The sequence below is a fragment of the Macaca nemestrina genome, chromosome 1 (genome assembly GCF_043159975.1).
Source record: "Macaca nemestrina isolate mMacNem1 chromosome 1, mMacNem.hap1, whole genome shotgun sequence".
NCBI classification, from domain to species: Eukaryota; Metazoa; Chordata; class Mammalia; order Primates; family Cercopithecidae; genus Macaca; species Macaca nemestrina.
Window position 1 is genome coordinate 132773676 of NC_092125.1, and position 16257 is coordinate 132789932.

Consider the following 16257-nt stretch of genomic DNA (forward strand, 5'->3'; position numbering starts at 1 on the left):
AAGGGCCTTCCTTATGGAGACAACACTGTCTCTCCCTGCTGCCCGCTGTGCAAAGACCTGGATGGCTCCCTCACTCAAGTTCCTGTTCACACTCACAACCAAAAAGGAGGTGCAGGAAATTTTCCAATTTCTCTGAAACTAAAGCAGCTTCCCCCTTTTAAAAAAGAGTCTATAATTTTGATCTATAAAAAGAACGTACTTAGCACTCAATAGTTAGGAGCTCTTACCACAACTGAACAGAATAGGAACATTTCACTAAGTTTCTATAAAAACTTTAACAAAATTTTTAAAGCATTTGTAATTAAAGGGCTCCCTGCCACAGCATGACAAGATGTTGAAAAGTGTTCTATTTATACCAAGTCAAACACCAATTGCTTTACAGTTCCAGGCATTTTCTGAAAGCCCTATAGAACATCAATAATCACATACTGGAATATCACAATGTTGCTGTATTTTAGATTATTATTTGTGGTAGAGAATTTCAAGAATTGATAGCCATCTCTTTTATCAACCACAAAGTGAAATGCAGATATTGAAATGTAATCCCCAGCAAATTGTTTTCTAGTTTATCTCTGTATAAAATACTTTATGTTGAGACATGACATATTCATTCCCTTTTCAGTAGCTACCAAAGTTCATCTGACATAGGAAAGATTCTTTCTCCCTCCTTCTTTTAGTTCAATTAAAAGACTGAGTGCTGCTTGAATTCCCAGAAAATTAAGCTGACTTAATTAGGGCAGATGTCAAAATAATTAACAAGCCTATAGTAGATAAGTATGCTGTGAAAAGCAATAGAGCTGTAATTAAACCAAAGGTGTAATCCCTATAAAAGAACCCTCTATGTGTGTGCAAGTGTGCAAGTGGAAGAAAATGAAATAACACTCTCAAAAAGACATGACCACATGTAAATGTGACCGTCCTATACAAGAACTGAATTCAATGTTAAATTGATTTAATATAAAAACATCTACAATACAGACCAGGTACGGTGGTTCACACCTGTAATCCCAGCACTTTGGGAGGCTGAGGCAGGTGGATCATCTGAGGTCAGGAGTTCAAGACCAGCCTGGCCAACATGGCAAAACCGCATCTCTACTAAAAATATAAAAAATTAGCCAGGAGTGGTGGCGGGCACCTGTAATCCCAGCTACATGGGAGGCTGAGGCAAGAGAATTGGTCGAACCCAGGAGGCAGAGGCTGCAGTGAGCCAAGATCACACTATTGCACTCCAACCTGGGTGACAGAGCGAGACTCTCTTTCTCCAAAAAAAAAAAAAAAAAAAAAAAAAAAAAGAGGAAAGAAAAGAAAAAAAAAGAAATATGCAATATAAAATAAATACATATATTTTTTAAAAGGTAAATATTCACAGGTCAAGGATATAGAGAAAATATCTGTAATAAGAATGTTTAACACCAGAGAGTTTTATTTGCACAAGGTCTCTCAGGTGAGAAATACTATCAAGAAACACACTGAGTTTTAATGAAAGCTTTGCAGTTCTTCTCCTTTGAATTTGTCACTCCAAGATACAGATGGCTAATCCACAGATAAACTCTATGACATAGTAATAATAAAACTACTTGAACTAGGAAATAAGGCCAAATTAATCACAGGAAAAAAAACAATTTTTATGGCACAAAACTAAACTTTGAAAGAGAAGATAGGATTATTTCCTGCTAAACATTGATATAAATGTTCCCATTAGCTCTCAAGTTCTACTGATGTTTAAAATACGTGACATGTGGGCTTTTTCTTGGACCTGGGCAATACTGAACAAAATGCAATGGAAAAGCAAACAGGGTGCAAATGAATCACATGGGGACAAGCCAACACACTGCCACCCCACTGTGGCCTGAAAGGAGCACCCACAAATGAGCCAGCAAGTAACACCTTCCTAACAGACTCCAAGCCAGAGACAAGATATCCCACAAAGCCTGGGCCCATCCTGCTAGCTAAGGGGGAGGTTAGGGAGGGAGAGCTCTGTCCACCCAGGAGGAGGGAGCCTGGCATGGGGAGCCCTCCTCCAAACCCAGGCCACGTGCTGCTCATTTCCATCTCTCCGGGTCTCTGGGAAACCGCAGCTTCCCATTTCTGCTCACATGTTCACAAAGTACCTCCACCTACTCAAATCTTAAACATAGAAACAAGGGCCTACAAAACGGCATTTTAATTTCTGTCAGAACCAAAGCCATACTCGTCTGAATAAGTCAGTTACAGCAGCACTAGGCACATGAAAAGAACAGCACCCTCCCCAACACCTACTAGATGATTAGCATAAAATGAGAGGGAAACCAGGTCTAGCTCCAAAACCACGAGCACAGCACCACCCAGCGACACTAGGAGGAGCTGCGCGTGAGGAACTCAAGGCTCCAGCCCAGGGCGGCCCAAGTGATTTCTCCTCGCCGAAATCAAAGACCCAGTAAAATATCTGGAATATTTCCAGTATTATCCATACTGAAAGATCTGGAGTGGAATGGATTTTGAGCCTCCTCAAAGTCTAACAACTAAGCTTAGAGCAAATGGCATGTCATATTTTCTGAGTAGCTGACATGGGGTTGCCAGATAGAATACAGAATGCATGTTCCCTGCAATATTTGGGACACACTTATACTTTTTGTTTTAAAAGTATTCATTGTTTCTCTAACATTCAAATTTAATTAGGCAGCCTGTATTTTTATTTGCTAAATCTGGCAATCCTAAACCTTCTATACTCTGAACAACTCCTGCCCCAAAGTATCCACCTCCAGAGATCAGAGATTTGCAAAACCAACTCTTTAAGTTCATTCCAAGAGGCAGCATCACATCAGCAGCATTGTAAGCTAGCCGATTGTCCCTAGCAACAGGCATGGAAAACACTCTGCTCCATGAAGCCAAAGACTAGCAGGGGAGGGATGGGCAGAGACTGGAATGGGGGTCCAGATAACTGGGTCATAAAACAGAACCACGACAGTGCAAGAGGATGGGGAAGAGATGAGCAATTCTGAAAAAAAAACAAAGGAGAGGGGAAAACTAACAACTCCTGCCTCTTGAGGATTTCACCTGTTTAAAGGTGTTCCTGCAGCCTAAGGACACTACTACTGTAATTTCCCCTCATTGTAGTACGTGGGCCTGGAAAGGTAAGGTCTGAAAAACTGGCATATCAAGAAAGCCACACCACCATCAATTGTCCACACCCAAGCAATCATTTCTTTAAGAAGGGGTTACTAAAATGAGTTTGTGTGCCAGTTGTCTCAAATTAAAAACCTCATTGTGTTCTAAGACACGAAACAGGTTTTGTTTTGTTATTTGCTCTTCTTTGGCCTGTCCCTTCGATAAACGCAGCCACCACCACCGAGGCCTTGCACACACCTTTGCAGTGAACGGCGATGGCCCCTTCAGTGTTCTCACAGATGTTCAGGAACCTTCGCACGATGTTGTCACTGGGTGTGCTGCCATCTATGAAGAAGAGGTCATAGTGCTCGAAGCCAGCGTCTGTGAAGCGCTTTGCCTCATAAATCTTTTTGTTCAGCCTCACAACTGCAGTCACATTATGCTTTTTGAAATAAGGAAAGTAGGCTTCAGGGGCGTGAAGAGGATAACCTAAAGGAAGAAAGGAGCAGTAAGCAAAAGGCATGCATTTCATCTTCCATAACCCAGAAATACAAAACTCTCAACAATGAAGTGTGTAAATCTCAACAAAGCTTGGGAGGAAAGTGTGTTGCGTGAGAGAAAAGGTCACAGCAAGCTCCTAAAAGCATCAATCTTCATAACTGTAAGCACCATAGGAGGTTAAAAAGAAAACTTCTCTAAGTACAGGAAATATATCATTAAAGTTCAAAATCTCAACCTCTAGATTCGAATTCTGGGAGCACACTCTTCCGACTCCCAAAACAAAGGCATTCTTGAAGTACTCGAATGTGCATAACAGACCTAGAATGGTTCGTGGTGACTTTATTCTCCCTTGTGCTTTATTCGCCAATTGACAAATATTTTTCAACTACAGCTAAACCTTTTTTGCCATATGTATAGCTTTAATTTGTAGTACAATGCTCCCCAAAAGCAATTATTATTAAATACCTACTATGTACAAGTCACAATTGCATATCATTTCAAATTCTCAAAACCATCTCTTAAGAAAGGCTAACTCCACTTAACATATTAAGAAACTAAAAGAGGGGGTGTTGGGGAGATATTGGTCAAAGAAAACAAAATTTCAGTTAGAAAGGAGTATGTCCCAGAGATGTATTGTACAACATGGTGACTATAATAATTTGAAAGTCATTTAGAAAGAAGAATTTAAGTCTTCCTACCACAAAAAAAAAATGTGAATACTTAAGTAAAACTTGACTTAGCCATTCTACAATGTATACATATTTCAAAACTTGTTGTACACCATAAATATATAATTTTTATCAATTAAAATAGAAATATTTTTTAGTTAAAAACAAAAAGAATAACTTTTGTAGATACCTCCTTTGTTTGAGGGAGGAAGATGCTCCATCTTTAAACCCCCTTTTATTTTTGAGCGGCTCCACCATCGTGTGAGTATTCCTGGGAGCTACGCAGTCAGCTGGGTTACAGACCTAGCCTTAGCTAATCAGCCAAGGCGACCACTGGGGGCGCTGGCCATTGCAGGCCTTTCTTGGCAGCTCCAAAGGTTCAGGGGACTAAGTTTCCAGCACACGATGGCCACATCTGTAACCCATTCAGGATTCACTGATCCCTAACATACCAGCTGAGTGAAATTATCTCAGTTGGAACCCATTCATGATGGTAGGTTCCAGGGGTGGTGGCAGCCAGCAAAGTGAATCAGACTGTTTCCATGCTGTGTCCTTGGCTATATTTCCTGCTGCCTTGGATCCCTGTTATGCTAGTCAGCTCTCAGCTCCAAGCCAACTCTCTTATGTTCTGTGACACTGGGGCTGGAGTCCATATACGTCCTACATTTCCCAGACTACCTTTCTATCTGACTTCCTATTGGTTGTAAAAATGGGAGGCACTAAAGCTCAACCTGGGGAGGAGGAAGGAACTTCTTCCTGTCCTCCTGGCAGCATCACTTCAGCAGCAGAAAACAGGAAGCAGCCAGAGTTCTCAGCTTACTTTGGCTCTCATACCACCATCCTGCTGCATTCACCTCTGAGGCTGGAGCCCTCACAGTCTCCACTCCTCAGCCCCCAAATCCAAACACCAGCTGTGTGGCATTCCCTTCAGAGGTCACAGCACCAACCTTCTGGCTCCTCCTCAGAGCTCCCAGGTTCTGCTAACTCCACTTTTGTCCCTTTCGTCCCCCCAGCCTTAAAGGTACTAGCTGTTTTCTCCAACATATTCTGGTTTCTTCAGTGTTGCCTTTTTACTTTTTAGTCTTTTTTGAAACAAACTCCTTGTATTAAATTCTTTATGTTTGAAATGCCTGGTGTGGTTCCCATTTTCCCACTTGGATCCTGTTCATCTTTTAAGCCTAGTTCTCCAGCCTTCTCTTAAAGTCTATGAGCCACCCAACATATTCCAAAAACTGCCTTTTACCAGAGTTAGACAGCCCTAACTGGTACACTTGGCCAGGTCACACAAAGGATGAAGACAGAATTGGAAGGCAGGACCAATTAATCCACAGCTCAGATATGTGATTTTCACAGGCCATGTTGCTTTTGAGCAAAGAGGTAATACAGAGCTTATTTAAAATCTTTTTTGTAGAAACAAAAACATATACAAACATGGAGAAAACATGCTTTTCTAACCGCAAAAATCAAGTCTGTTTTCCCAGTTGGTTTATTTGCTCAAATTATTTCCCTGCAACAGATTTATAGCCTAAAGCAAAAAAAGAACTGTAGTTGGCATTAAGAAATAACAGTTTTTCTATCATGTTTGGAATGGGGAGGAGAAGGGCTCATAAACACCTGGAAAGCCTGCCCTGCGTGTGGCGGGCTGGTGAGAGCTTCTGCCTCCAGGTTGCTAGCATGCCTGGGACCGCAATTGCCTAGCCCCTTCTTCCCTGCAACAAAGGCTGCAAAAATCTCTCCTTTCACATATGAATTTCCATCATGAGTAAATGGCAGCATAGCTAATATGCCTAAATAGAATATTAAGAGAAACGATATATATCTCTTTTGAGAAAAAAACACTGGACAGAAATTGTCCAAATATGGCAACAGGGCACTGAAATAACAATAACAACAATAATTGCACCTAACATTTATCAAGCACTTACTATGTGCTAGCCACTATGCTAAGTGCTTTATGTGGATTATCTCATTAAAACCTGCAATTACTCAATTTCTGATGCCTGGAAAAGCTGGCCCATACACATACAACTAGTAACAGGTACAGCCAGTATTTCAGTCCTGACAGATTCCAACACCCGTGCTGGGGCTAATTTCAAGTAAGATTCAACTTGATTCTATCTGTTAAGGCTCCCAATAAGAGAACATGATATGAGCATGAGTGGTTAGAGTTGGTGAGCAGGTTTTACAAAAACCCGTAAAACTGTTTAGAATAAATTATAAAACAGTGGAAACGTCCTATGACCTGTGAACAACTGTGTGTGGCTTTTACGGATGTACGTGGGTGCTTTTTGTGAGACTGGTTTTAGCAATGTGTATAATGTGCCGACCCAGAGCTGATGGAGCCTTCATCCGACCCTTACTCCATCTGGCCACAAGATGGTGCGCCGGCATCACTGAACCACAACAAAGTCGTGGAGGTGAGCTGACCAAACACATGAACAGGGTATCAGAGTCAAAAGAGATTTCTTTATTCATCTCTTCCCAGGCCCTCATTTCAAAGTTCGAAAACTGACGAACAGCAGAGTCAAATGACTAGTCCGCTCAGTCATTATTAAAAGTAAAAACTACAAAATGAGCAGGCAAATGTAGAAAGACATAAAATCTGTTGATTAGGCTAGTTAACGATAAAAATGTAACCATAATACCTGCTATCTAATAAACGCCTCTTATGTGTGCCCGATACTCTGCAAGGCACTTCATATAACATCTCTAATCCTCACTAGGTGCCTGCAGTGAGCATCATATTTCTCCCACTGTGATATACAAGAAAACTGATGCTCAAAGAAGTTGTGGAACTCACTGAAGCTCACGCAGCCAAAAAGGAATGGAACCAGGCTTCAGCCTGCCCAGGCTCTTTACTAAACAGGACACTGGGCTTCTCTCTTTAAAGGAGCAGGCTAATGCCTCGAATTGTTGGGATTCTCAGTCTGAAGCTATCTTTCTGTGTGTGTAAGTGTGTGTGTGTGTGTGTGTTTAAATGGAAGTGAGAATGACAGTGACACTTAAGAGACATTTTTACAGAAAATCTGAAATCCAAAGTATCTGTTTCATTCTGTTGTTATCCATCACTTATCAATTCAAAATTGTTTAACAAAAAAAAAGTAGGGTTCTTCTCTTCCCCACTGTCAAAACAATGTGAATCAAAATGGCTAAAAGAAACTCCTAGTGTTCCCTGTTGACACAAACACACACTTAAGGCTCTTATAATACATTCTGCCCAGATCCCAAGATTTTACAGCTTCCTTTAGCTACCTCCTAGCAACAGCTTTTTGATCATTTCTTTAAAACCTCAGCTTTTCTACTAACGAGCCTCTAAAATGACTTTCAGCCTCCTCAGAAAAACAAAGGTTTCTCAATTCAAAAAAAAAAGAAAATTACCAAGATGTCACTGTAATTGGATCAGGTTTCTTAATTCCATCACAAAATTATTTTCTCAACTTCAAAAAGAATTTATAAAGTTAAAGTCCTTTACAAAAAAATATAGTGAAGCTTCTAGTGAATATCAGATCTTAAAATGGAAATTCCAGTAAAATAGCAATATTTTACCAATGGCAGCCTTAAATGAAATTGTTCTAGGCATCATAAAAGCTAACAAAGATGAAATAAATGTACTTTCAGACTTTTTTATGTCAATATGAGAGGGCACAATATATGCATAGAATAAAATACGCATATAGAGCAATATCTTAAAGTGATTATTTCTTGATTATATTATGTTTTTAAAGAGCTTTACTCTTTATATTGCTTAAACTTTCTAGAGTGAGTGTGTACATCCTCTGTAATAAAATTTAAAAGAACACAGAATTCAGAATTAAATAGACCAATGTTTGAATCCACACGCCAACAATTACTGGCCTATGAACCTGGACGAGTTAGGTAATTCCTGTACGCCTCCAGCTTCTTTTCCATAAAATAGATCCCACCTGCTCCAGAGGGTTGTTCTGATCATTAAATAGATGATGTGTGTGCAAGAGACTTAGCACCCTTCCTGGCAGGTAAGTGAATGGTAGCTATAATTTTTCCCCATATTAAATACAGGACCAAAAAATGTTTTAAATATTTTTGACACTTACAACTTATATACAAAATATGCATATCCTTCTATCTAGTGATTGATTCTATTTCTAACAATTTAGAGAAGAAACTACAGCTGCAAAAAGATGTATGAACATCTATGCCAACCACAGCAGTTTTTAAAAAGTGAAAAACTGTTCATCTGGTTAAATAGATGATGAAATTTAAAAAGAAAAAAAAGAATAAGTGAAAAACAACCTAGATCTCATTCAAAAATAAATTAACAGGCTGGGCTCAGTGGCTTAAATCTGTAATGCTAGTGCTTTGGGAGGCAGGAGGATCGCATGAGCCCAGGAGTTCAAGATCAGCCTGGGCAACATAGAGACCTCATCTCTACTAAAAATTTAAAAAAAAAAAAAAAAAACCTGCCAGGTATGGTGGGACGTGCCTTGTAGTCCCAGCTTCTTGGGAGGCTGAGGCAGGAAGATCATTTGAGGACAGGAGTTCAAGGTTGCAATGAGCTATGATCACACCATTGCACTCCAGCTTGGGCAACAAAGCAAGAGCCTGTCTCTAAAAAAACAAAAGCAAAAACCAAAAATAAATTAACACAATATGGCACAGTCATATGGTAGAATAATATGCAATGCAATCATGGAAAATGATTACATGGATCTACATTTACTGCTATAGAAAGAAGTCGTGATATGTTAAGGGAAGAAACCTGGCTGTAAGATAGTAACTATGTTAAGATCCCACTTTTGTTAAAAAAAATAATAATATTTTCAGCCAGGCGCGGTGGCTCAAGCCTGTAATCCCAGCACTTTGGGAGGCCGAGGCAGGCGGATCATGAGGTCAGGAGATCAAGACCATCCTGGCTAACACGGTGAAACCCTGTCTCTACTAAAAAATACAAAAAAACTAGCCGGGCAAGGTGGCGGGTGCCTGTAGTCCCAGCTACTGGGGAGGCTGAGGCAGGAGAATGGCGTAAACCTGGGAGGCGGAGCTTGCAGTGAGCCAAGATCCGGCCACTGCACTCCAGCCCGGGCAACAGAGCGAGACTCTGTCTCAAAAAAAGTAAATAAATAAATAATAAAATTAATATTTTTAAAACGCATGTATCCATAGAATACACAATGTCTATATACATAAAAACATTTTAAATGGCTTTTACAATTATACCTCTTAATTTCTCATTAAGAAAACATAGTCAAACACATGAATCACAAATGGTGAAAGTCTTTTGACCTTGCCAAATACCCGACAACAAAACTACTACTGAAACAATATCCCTACTAACATTTCCTGGGCCTGAGTCAGGTAATTTGCACAGAAAGCAGGTTTAATCAGTCTTATCTTGAAAGGCCAACTGTCAGAAAGCAGTTTCCTTGGGTTCTCAACATGTAATTCCTAACAACCCAAAATGACAGACCAAAACAGATTATTTAGCAAGCTTATAAGTGAGAAGATCAAATTCTGGCTTCACCATCGAGGTATCCTGTTTGTGAGCTTAACTCTCTAGACCTGGATTGCCCATCTACACAGTAAAATCATGATTCAAGCAGAGTTCCCTATTAGATACGCCACAGGTATGAAAGGATAAGCATATTTATGAAAGCTCAAATTATAAAACCTAAATGTATAAATAACAATATGCAATGGAACTACATTCTAGAATATTATGATTAAAGAAAAATAAATCTTTTTTTTTTTTTTAAGAGACAGGGTTTTGCCATGTTGCCCAGGCTGGCCTTGAACTCCTGGCCTCAAGCAATCCTCCCACCTCGGCCTTCCAAAGTGCTGGGATTGCAGGCACATGCCATCATGCCCAGCTGAAGAATAAATCTAGACGAGGGGTTTCAAGTTAGGTTCCCTCAGAACATTTGTATTCCACCTCTATGATCAGATAGAGAGAGAGAAAAGGGTGGGGAGTAGGGCGGGAAGCTATTCTGTTCATGGATATTTTTCAATTTTATGTACTTCTCTTATAAATTATTCTTGAACCTCTGTTGTCTATCATTACTTGTCTTCTAGGGAATGTTAGTAGATAGAAAAAATTAGTAAGTAGAAAATATGTATTAATGGGAAAACTTGCATAGCTGATCATGTTTTATTCAAAAGGTTTATTTTTAGTTTTGCTTTTATTTTTTTCCTAAATATGTATGCCCATGGCAATAAAAATGCTGCAAACAAGTAGTTTAACCACTGTCAGCCGGAAAATTGTACCTAGTTGTCACAATGGAACTAAGTGTATCAGTGTAGTGGCAATGTTTAGGAGCCCTCCTCTGGTTTGGAGTACTAGTTCTGTCTATTACTTTGTTACCTTGGGCAAATTCCCTACTAATAAGGCTCAGTTTACTCCTCCCTAAAATGGAGATAACAATATCTATATCTCATAGAGTTGAGTGTTAAAAGAGATAATGCTGAAATTTGTGTAATTAACACCTAAGTATTCAATAAATGACACACTGTCTTCACCATCATTATTCAACATGGTGTTACCCAAAGAATACCTTCATGTGTAGCACTCTACCAACAAATAAATCTGAGAACCACTGAAAGAATACAGCAATCTGCTTATAAGTTTGACCAGTTTGTTTCTCAGATTCTTCTCTAATAATTGGGGGTCAGGTAAAGTGAACATCCTATTTATGGCAAGCTAAAAATTTGTTAAGTTCTAAAACAGTGATTATAGCTCCACCTACTGGAAGTACAATATTTAACACACTAGTCACCACTGTTCAATTTTTTAAATTGTGAATAAATATTCTTTGGAGAATATTACCAAAGAAAATAATTATCTGAGGAAGTTAAGAAACTTAGAAAGATAAATCAAAATAAATGTTTGGATGGTAAAGGAAAAAAAAACCTACCATTTTCAATTTTGCTTTTAGGATGTGGTCCACTAAATGCTAAAAATTTTCCTGGAACAATCCAGTTGAAGTCACCATTTTCAACTCGCTGGCAGAATTTTGTAAGAAAAGAGAAGAAAAATATTTTATAATTCTTATACAATTTAGGAAACCCTTACAAATTAAACCGCTTTTCACTCTTAGTACTAATTAGACATACATGTAGACAAATATAGCTTAAAATAAAAACATGCACCTGATTCTCAAAATGCTATTTTGGAATTCAGTCTACTTTAGAAAAACTTGTGTCTAGACTGTATGAAACATTCAGAAACTTTTATTTACAGCAGAGGTATTTTGCATAAAATGTTTGTTTCCCGGCCACTCTGCAAAGAAATGAAATGAAAACAAACATTGCTTGTCCTAGCAATAAATAAGAGAAAATGGGAAATATGAATACTTTCCATGACTGTAGTAAACGTGTTTTAAACAACGAAAAAAAATCTGTAAATATCAAGCTCATGATGAATACACTTCCGATTTTTTTTTCTCTTTTTATAGAGCTGATATCTCTTGTCAATGCCGATTTTTAGAGGGGGAAATGGCAAAAGGCAGGAGCGAGGGATACTGGCACATCCATTCCACAAACCAGAGTCAGACAAGCTGTACTCTGAGGGCTGACAAGACTCAGACAAGTGACATACACAGAGTCAGGTGCTCCTCCACTCCAGCTAATGAGACACCTTGCAGGAAAGCCAACTGGACACAGCTGATCTTCCAATTGAATTTTCATCTCTCTTTTTAAAATGCTGACTTTCTAAATTAAGTTAACTCCTATGAAACCAAAAAAACATGCTTGTTGGCTGACTTTGAGCACCAGTTACCAGCCTCTAGTCTATACATGCTAAGAGATCCTCAGAAAAGGCTGAAAGACCAAGAAAGTGGCCAAGCACCTTCCCATGGCTCCATCATCTCCCCCATTTTCTTCCCTTCCCCATGTGCCTTTGAACCATGGGACACTGGGGCATGAGTAAGGTTACCCCAAATTTTGCAGTCATTGGGAGGCATTTGTGCAATGCATCACAAAATACATGTATCACCTCTTTACTTACGCTGTCTTTACCACCACCACCCCCTCCCCACCTACCCCTACCCTTGCCTCCTCATCTCCATCCTCAGGGCAGGGAAGCAATGTTGTTCTCTTCACTGGGCCATCCATTACTATTCATATAAAAAGCTTTCTCCCCCATTACATGGCAAGGACCTTAATAGTACAAAATTGACCCAAATATAGACTCTGTACTCTACCATAAGTACACAATAAATATTCGTTAAACAAATTGGAATATGGCCATCAAAAAAAACTGCAGCCACTACTTTAACTACTTAAATTGCCCATTATCATTTCCATGAAAATCAAAACTTGGTTATAAAATATAATTGTCATTTTTTAAATGCAGATGTTTCTTCCCAGTTACAAAAAGTTACATGTGACACTGTGCATACCATTTTATAAACATCTGAACTGCATTTAATCTAATTGTAATAAACATAATATCTCCAGCCGGGCGCAGTGTCTCACGCCTGTAATCCCAGCACTTTGGGAAGCCAAGGTGGGTGAATCACCTGAGCTCAGGAGTTCAAGACCACCCAGGGCAACATGGTGAAACTTCGTCTCTACTAAAAATACAAAAAAATTAACTGGGTATGGTGCTGTGTGCCTGTAGTTCCAGCTACTTGGGAGGCTGAAGCAGGAGGATTGCTTGAGCCCCAGAGACGAAGGTTGCAGTGAGCTGAGTTCGTACCACTGCACTCCAGCTTGGGCCACAGTGAGACTCCATCTCTAAGGAAAAAAAAAAAAAAAACTCCAAAAGGCCCTAAGTAAAATCTAAGTTATTTTATGAGTGTTATGAATGTTATGAATGCACATGTGAAATTAAACCTCAGGCATAGCTTCTATTTATAACAAATAAAGAATCTAATTATGGCAATTAAACATTTGCTTGTTTAAATAAAAGTCTCAAATTAATTATCCAATATCTCTCAAGTAATTATTAAGCTTAAAATAGTATTTGAAAATCCAAGAATAAAGGTATGCACTAATCATCAAGAGACTAAAACCAATTCTTTATGAACAATAAAAGAAAACAGGTTCTACAATCACTATTTCTGTATCCTTGACCATCAACCAAGTAGGTTAGATAAATACACTGTGCAATATCTCTTATTTGGATTACAGAAATCCATTTGGTTAAATAGCAACCTTTTATAATTAATCATATGGAGAGAGGCAAGGGACTCCCTAAGATACATTCATTCACAGAACCAAAAGAATATGTTTGCAAATCCTCCTACTCATAAAGATAAATAGATAATATTGGGTTATATTCAGCAGCCAGGATAAGGTTGATGGAATAAACAAAAAAGATTAGGTCTTAGATCTAAATCTGAGAAAAAAATTAATAAGAAAGTTATAGCTTTTAACCAACCTAATATAATATATGCTTACTGTGGTAGTCTTCCAAAGTTAATATTTGTGCCTTTATTCCTAGTGAATGACACAAATGTCAATATTTATCAATAACAAAATACTTTATATGACACAAATTGGTTTTTCTAATTAAACACACACATACACTTCAAAGAAATCTAGATCAGACAGGAACTTAAGGTACTTTCCAACCCTACCACATTTTATAAACAAATATCTAAGCAACGATGAGGCAAGAGTATGATTTCACCACTTCTGATCTAAAGCCTACTACCTACCAAATACTATGCAAAAAAAAGACAGATGTTCTTCACTGTAAGAAAAACCCAAAATAAAAAAATCTGAATTCCTCAAAGTGATACATTTAGGTGTTGTTATTCACTGTGCCGTAGGATTCTCCAGTCTACAAAAGATTCACAGCTTTCTTTTGAATAGTTCACTCTCTTGGTGCACTCAAAATATAATTTGACTAAAAAACGTGAATTTTTTACAATTCTTTTTTCTTTTTTTTTTTTGGAGATGGAGTCTCACTCTGTCACCCAGGCTGGAGTGCAATAGTGCAATCTCAGCTCACTGCAACCTCTGCCTCACGGGTTCAAGCGATTCTCCTGCTTTAGCCTCCCAAGTAGCTGGGATTACAGGTACAAGCCACCAAGCCCAACTAATTTTTTCATATTTTTAGTAGAGATCAGGTTTCACCATGTTGGCCAGGCTGATCTTGAACTCCTGACCTCGTGATCCACCCACCTCAGCCTCCCAAAGTGCTGGGATTACAGGCATGAGCCACTGCACCCGGCCAATTTTTATGATTTCTACAAAATGCATCTGTGACTCTAAAATAGTCGTCACAAATATATTTTTCAGTCCAAACACTGAAAACTATTTGACCTTTTTACTACTGTAATAAACCTACAGTAACATAGAAAAAATGGTCTTTGAGGTTGACGATTACAAGATTGATTCCCTTTATCAACAGATGTGTTTTCTGGGAAAACATGCAGAAACAGTTTTGAAGCGCAATTCAACATTCATTTAAACATTTGCTGAGCCTTTATTATATATCTAGGACTGTAACGTAGTGTCAAACATGAAACAATACAAAGCATTCTCTGTGCTTTTACAGAGTCCAAAGGCAAGTGGGAATGACAAACAACAGTAACAAAAATGGCAGCAAATATGTGGATACCACTGACTCTTTGTTAAGCACTACTGTATTCTATACAACTTAATTCTCATAGCAACCCTACGAGGTAGGTGTTATTCTCATCTCCATTTTATCCATTAAAGAAAAAGTCGCATTACACTTTGTAAGTGTGATACTAAAAGTACATAAGAGGAATGACAGTGGCACAAAGACTATTTTGAAATTTAATAAGGTAGAACCACAATGGCTTTTTAAAATCCATTTAAGAAGTGCCTTCTTTATATTTCCCTAACTTCTAAAACAACAAAACAGTGTTGACAGTATAGTTGTATCACATAAACGCAAACATGCTGTAAGGATGGGCACTTTATGAGCTTAAAGCAAAGTAAATATTTGAATTATTTCGTTTAAGTTGACATGCCATCTGGCTTTAAATAATAATCAAACTCTAGATTATTAATTTAGACTTGCTTTTGAGGGAGACGGTGCGGTGGAGGGAAAAAGGAGTGTCCCATGTGGATGACTGCTTCACCTCTGCTAGCATCAGCTGCACCAGAGAGACGGTAGGTTGGAAAACATGTAGGGTCCCATTCCAACAGTCCAGATCAGTGAACACCTCTGCTGGTACAACAACAGCAGGGTGCAAAACTCCTGTGCACATTTGCAGATGCCACTCCAATGCTCAAGACGCAAAGATGATTTGGAGTCAGCAGCACATACATGGTTGTTGAAACTTGGAACTGGATGCACTCAATCATACAAAGTGTGTATAACCAGAAATCATGAGGCCCTAGAGAACCCCAGCAAATCAGGGTGGGCAAAGGAAGAGAAAGGACTTGAGAGGGAGGCTGAAAAAGATGGCTAGCCATGGACGGAGAAGAAATCCAAAAGACAGCACATTATAAATCAGGGAAGGAATGCGAATTGGAGAGCGACCACAGAATAAACCAAGTAGGAAGAAGAACAAGCATAGCCACTTGGTTTTACGAACCCTTGTGTCAGCAAGAACAGTTTCAGTAGAGGCCAGACCATAATTAGTTAGGGTCGAGACTGCTCTCTTAAGAAGTTTGGAGATAAAAGAAGGAAAAGATACCAAACAATCATGAAAGAGGAAGAAAAAAAGCCATGGGGAATTGTTTAGGACAGGGTAAGTCTCAAAACATTTTATAGACTTAACCAACGTGATCTTTGAACCAGCAATGGGTGTAAGATACGGAAACACTGGGTCCCCTCACTTTTGCAATTGCAGTGGCCAGGAAGTAATTTTGCTTCCTTAAACGTGAGGATTTAGAGTGGTGTAATGAACGCTACCAGATGGCTGCAGGAGAATGCTTCTTCTAATAGTTCTTCCAATATTCAAATCACCAATGGGAGGCGCACTTCCATAACTGCTTCAGGTGGTGAGGACATGCCCACATACTTGCATTCTGGGGACTGCTTGACCCCAGTCCTATGGCAGTCCCATATTTCCAGTTCCATAATCCACCAACATGTAAAGAA

At 38.9% G+C, this 16257-nt stretch overlaps 1 protein-coding gene across 10 annotated transcripts in view; it reads right to left on the reverse strand.

Moving 5' to 3' along the window:
• Positions 1-16257, reverse strand: part of LOC105485467 (cell division cycle 14A) — a 173885-nt gene that overhangs the window by 54963 nt on the left and 102665 nt on the right. For all 10 annotated transcript variants that reach the window (XM_071072340.1, XM_071072458.1, XM_011747852.2 and 7 more), the window contains 2 exons: positions 11144-11231; positions 3346-3576 (listed from right to left, as the gene is read on the reverse strand). In XM_071072340.1, coding sequence (XP_070928441.1) covers positions 3346-3576; positions 11144-11231 — 319 coding nt within the window. The remainder of the gene's footprint in view (positions 1-3345; positions 3577-11143; positions 11232-16257) is intronic.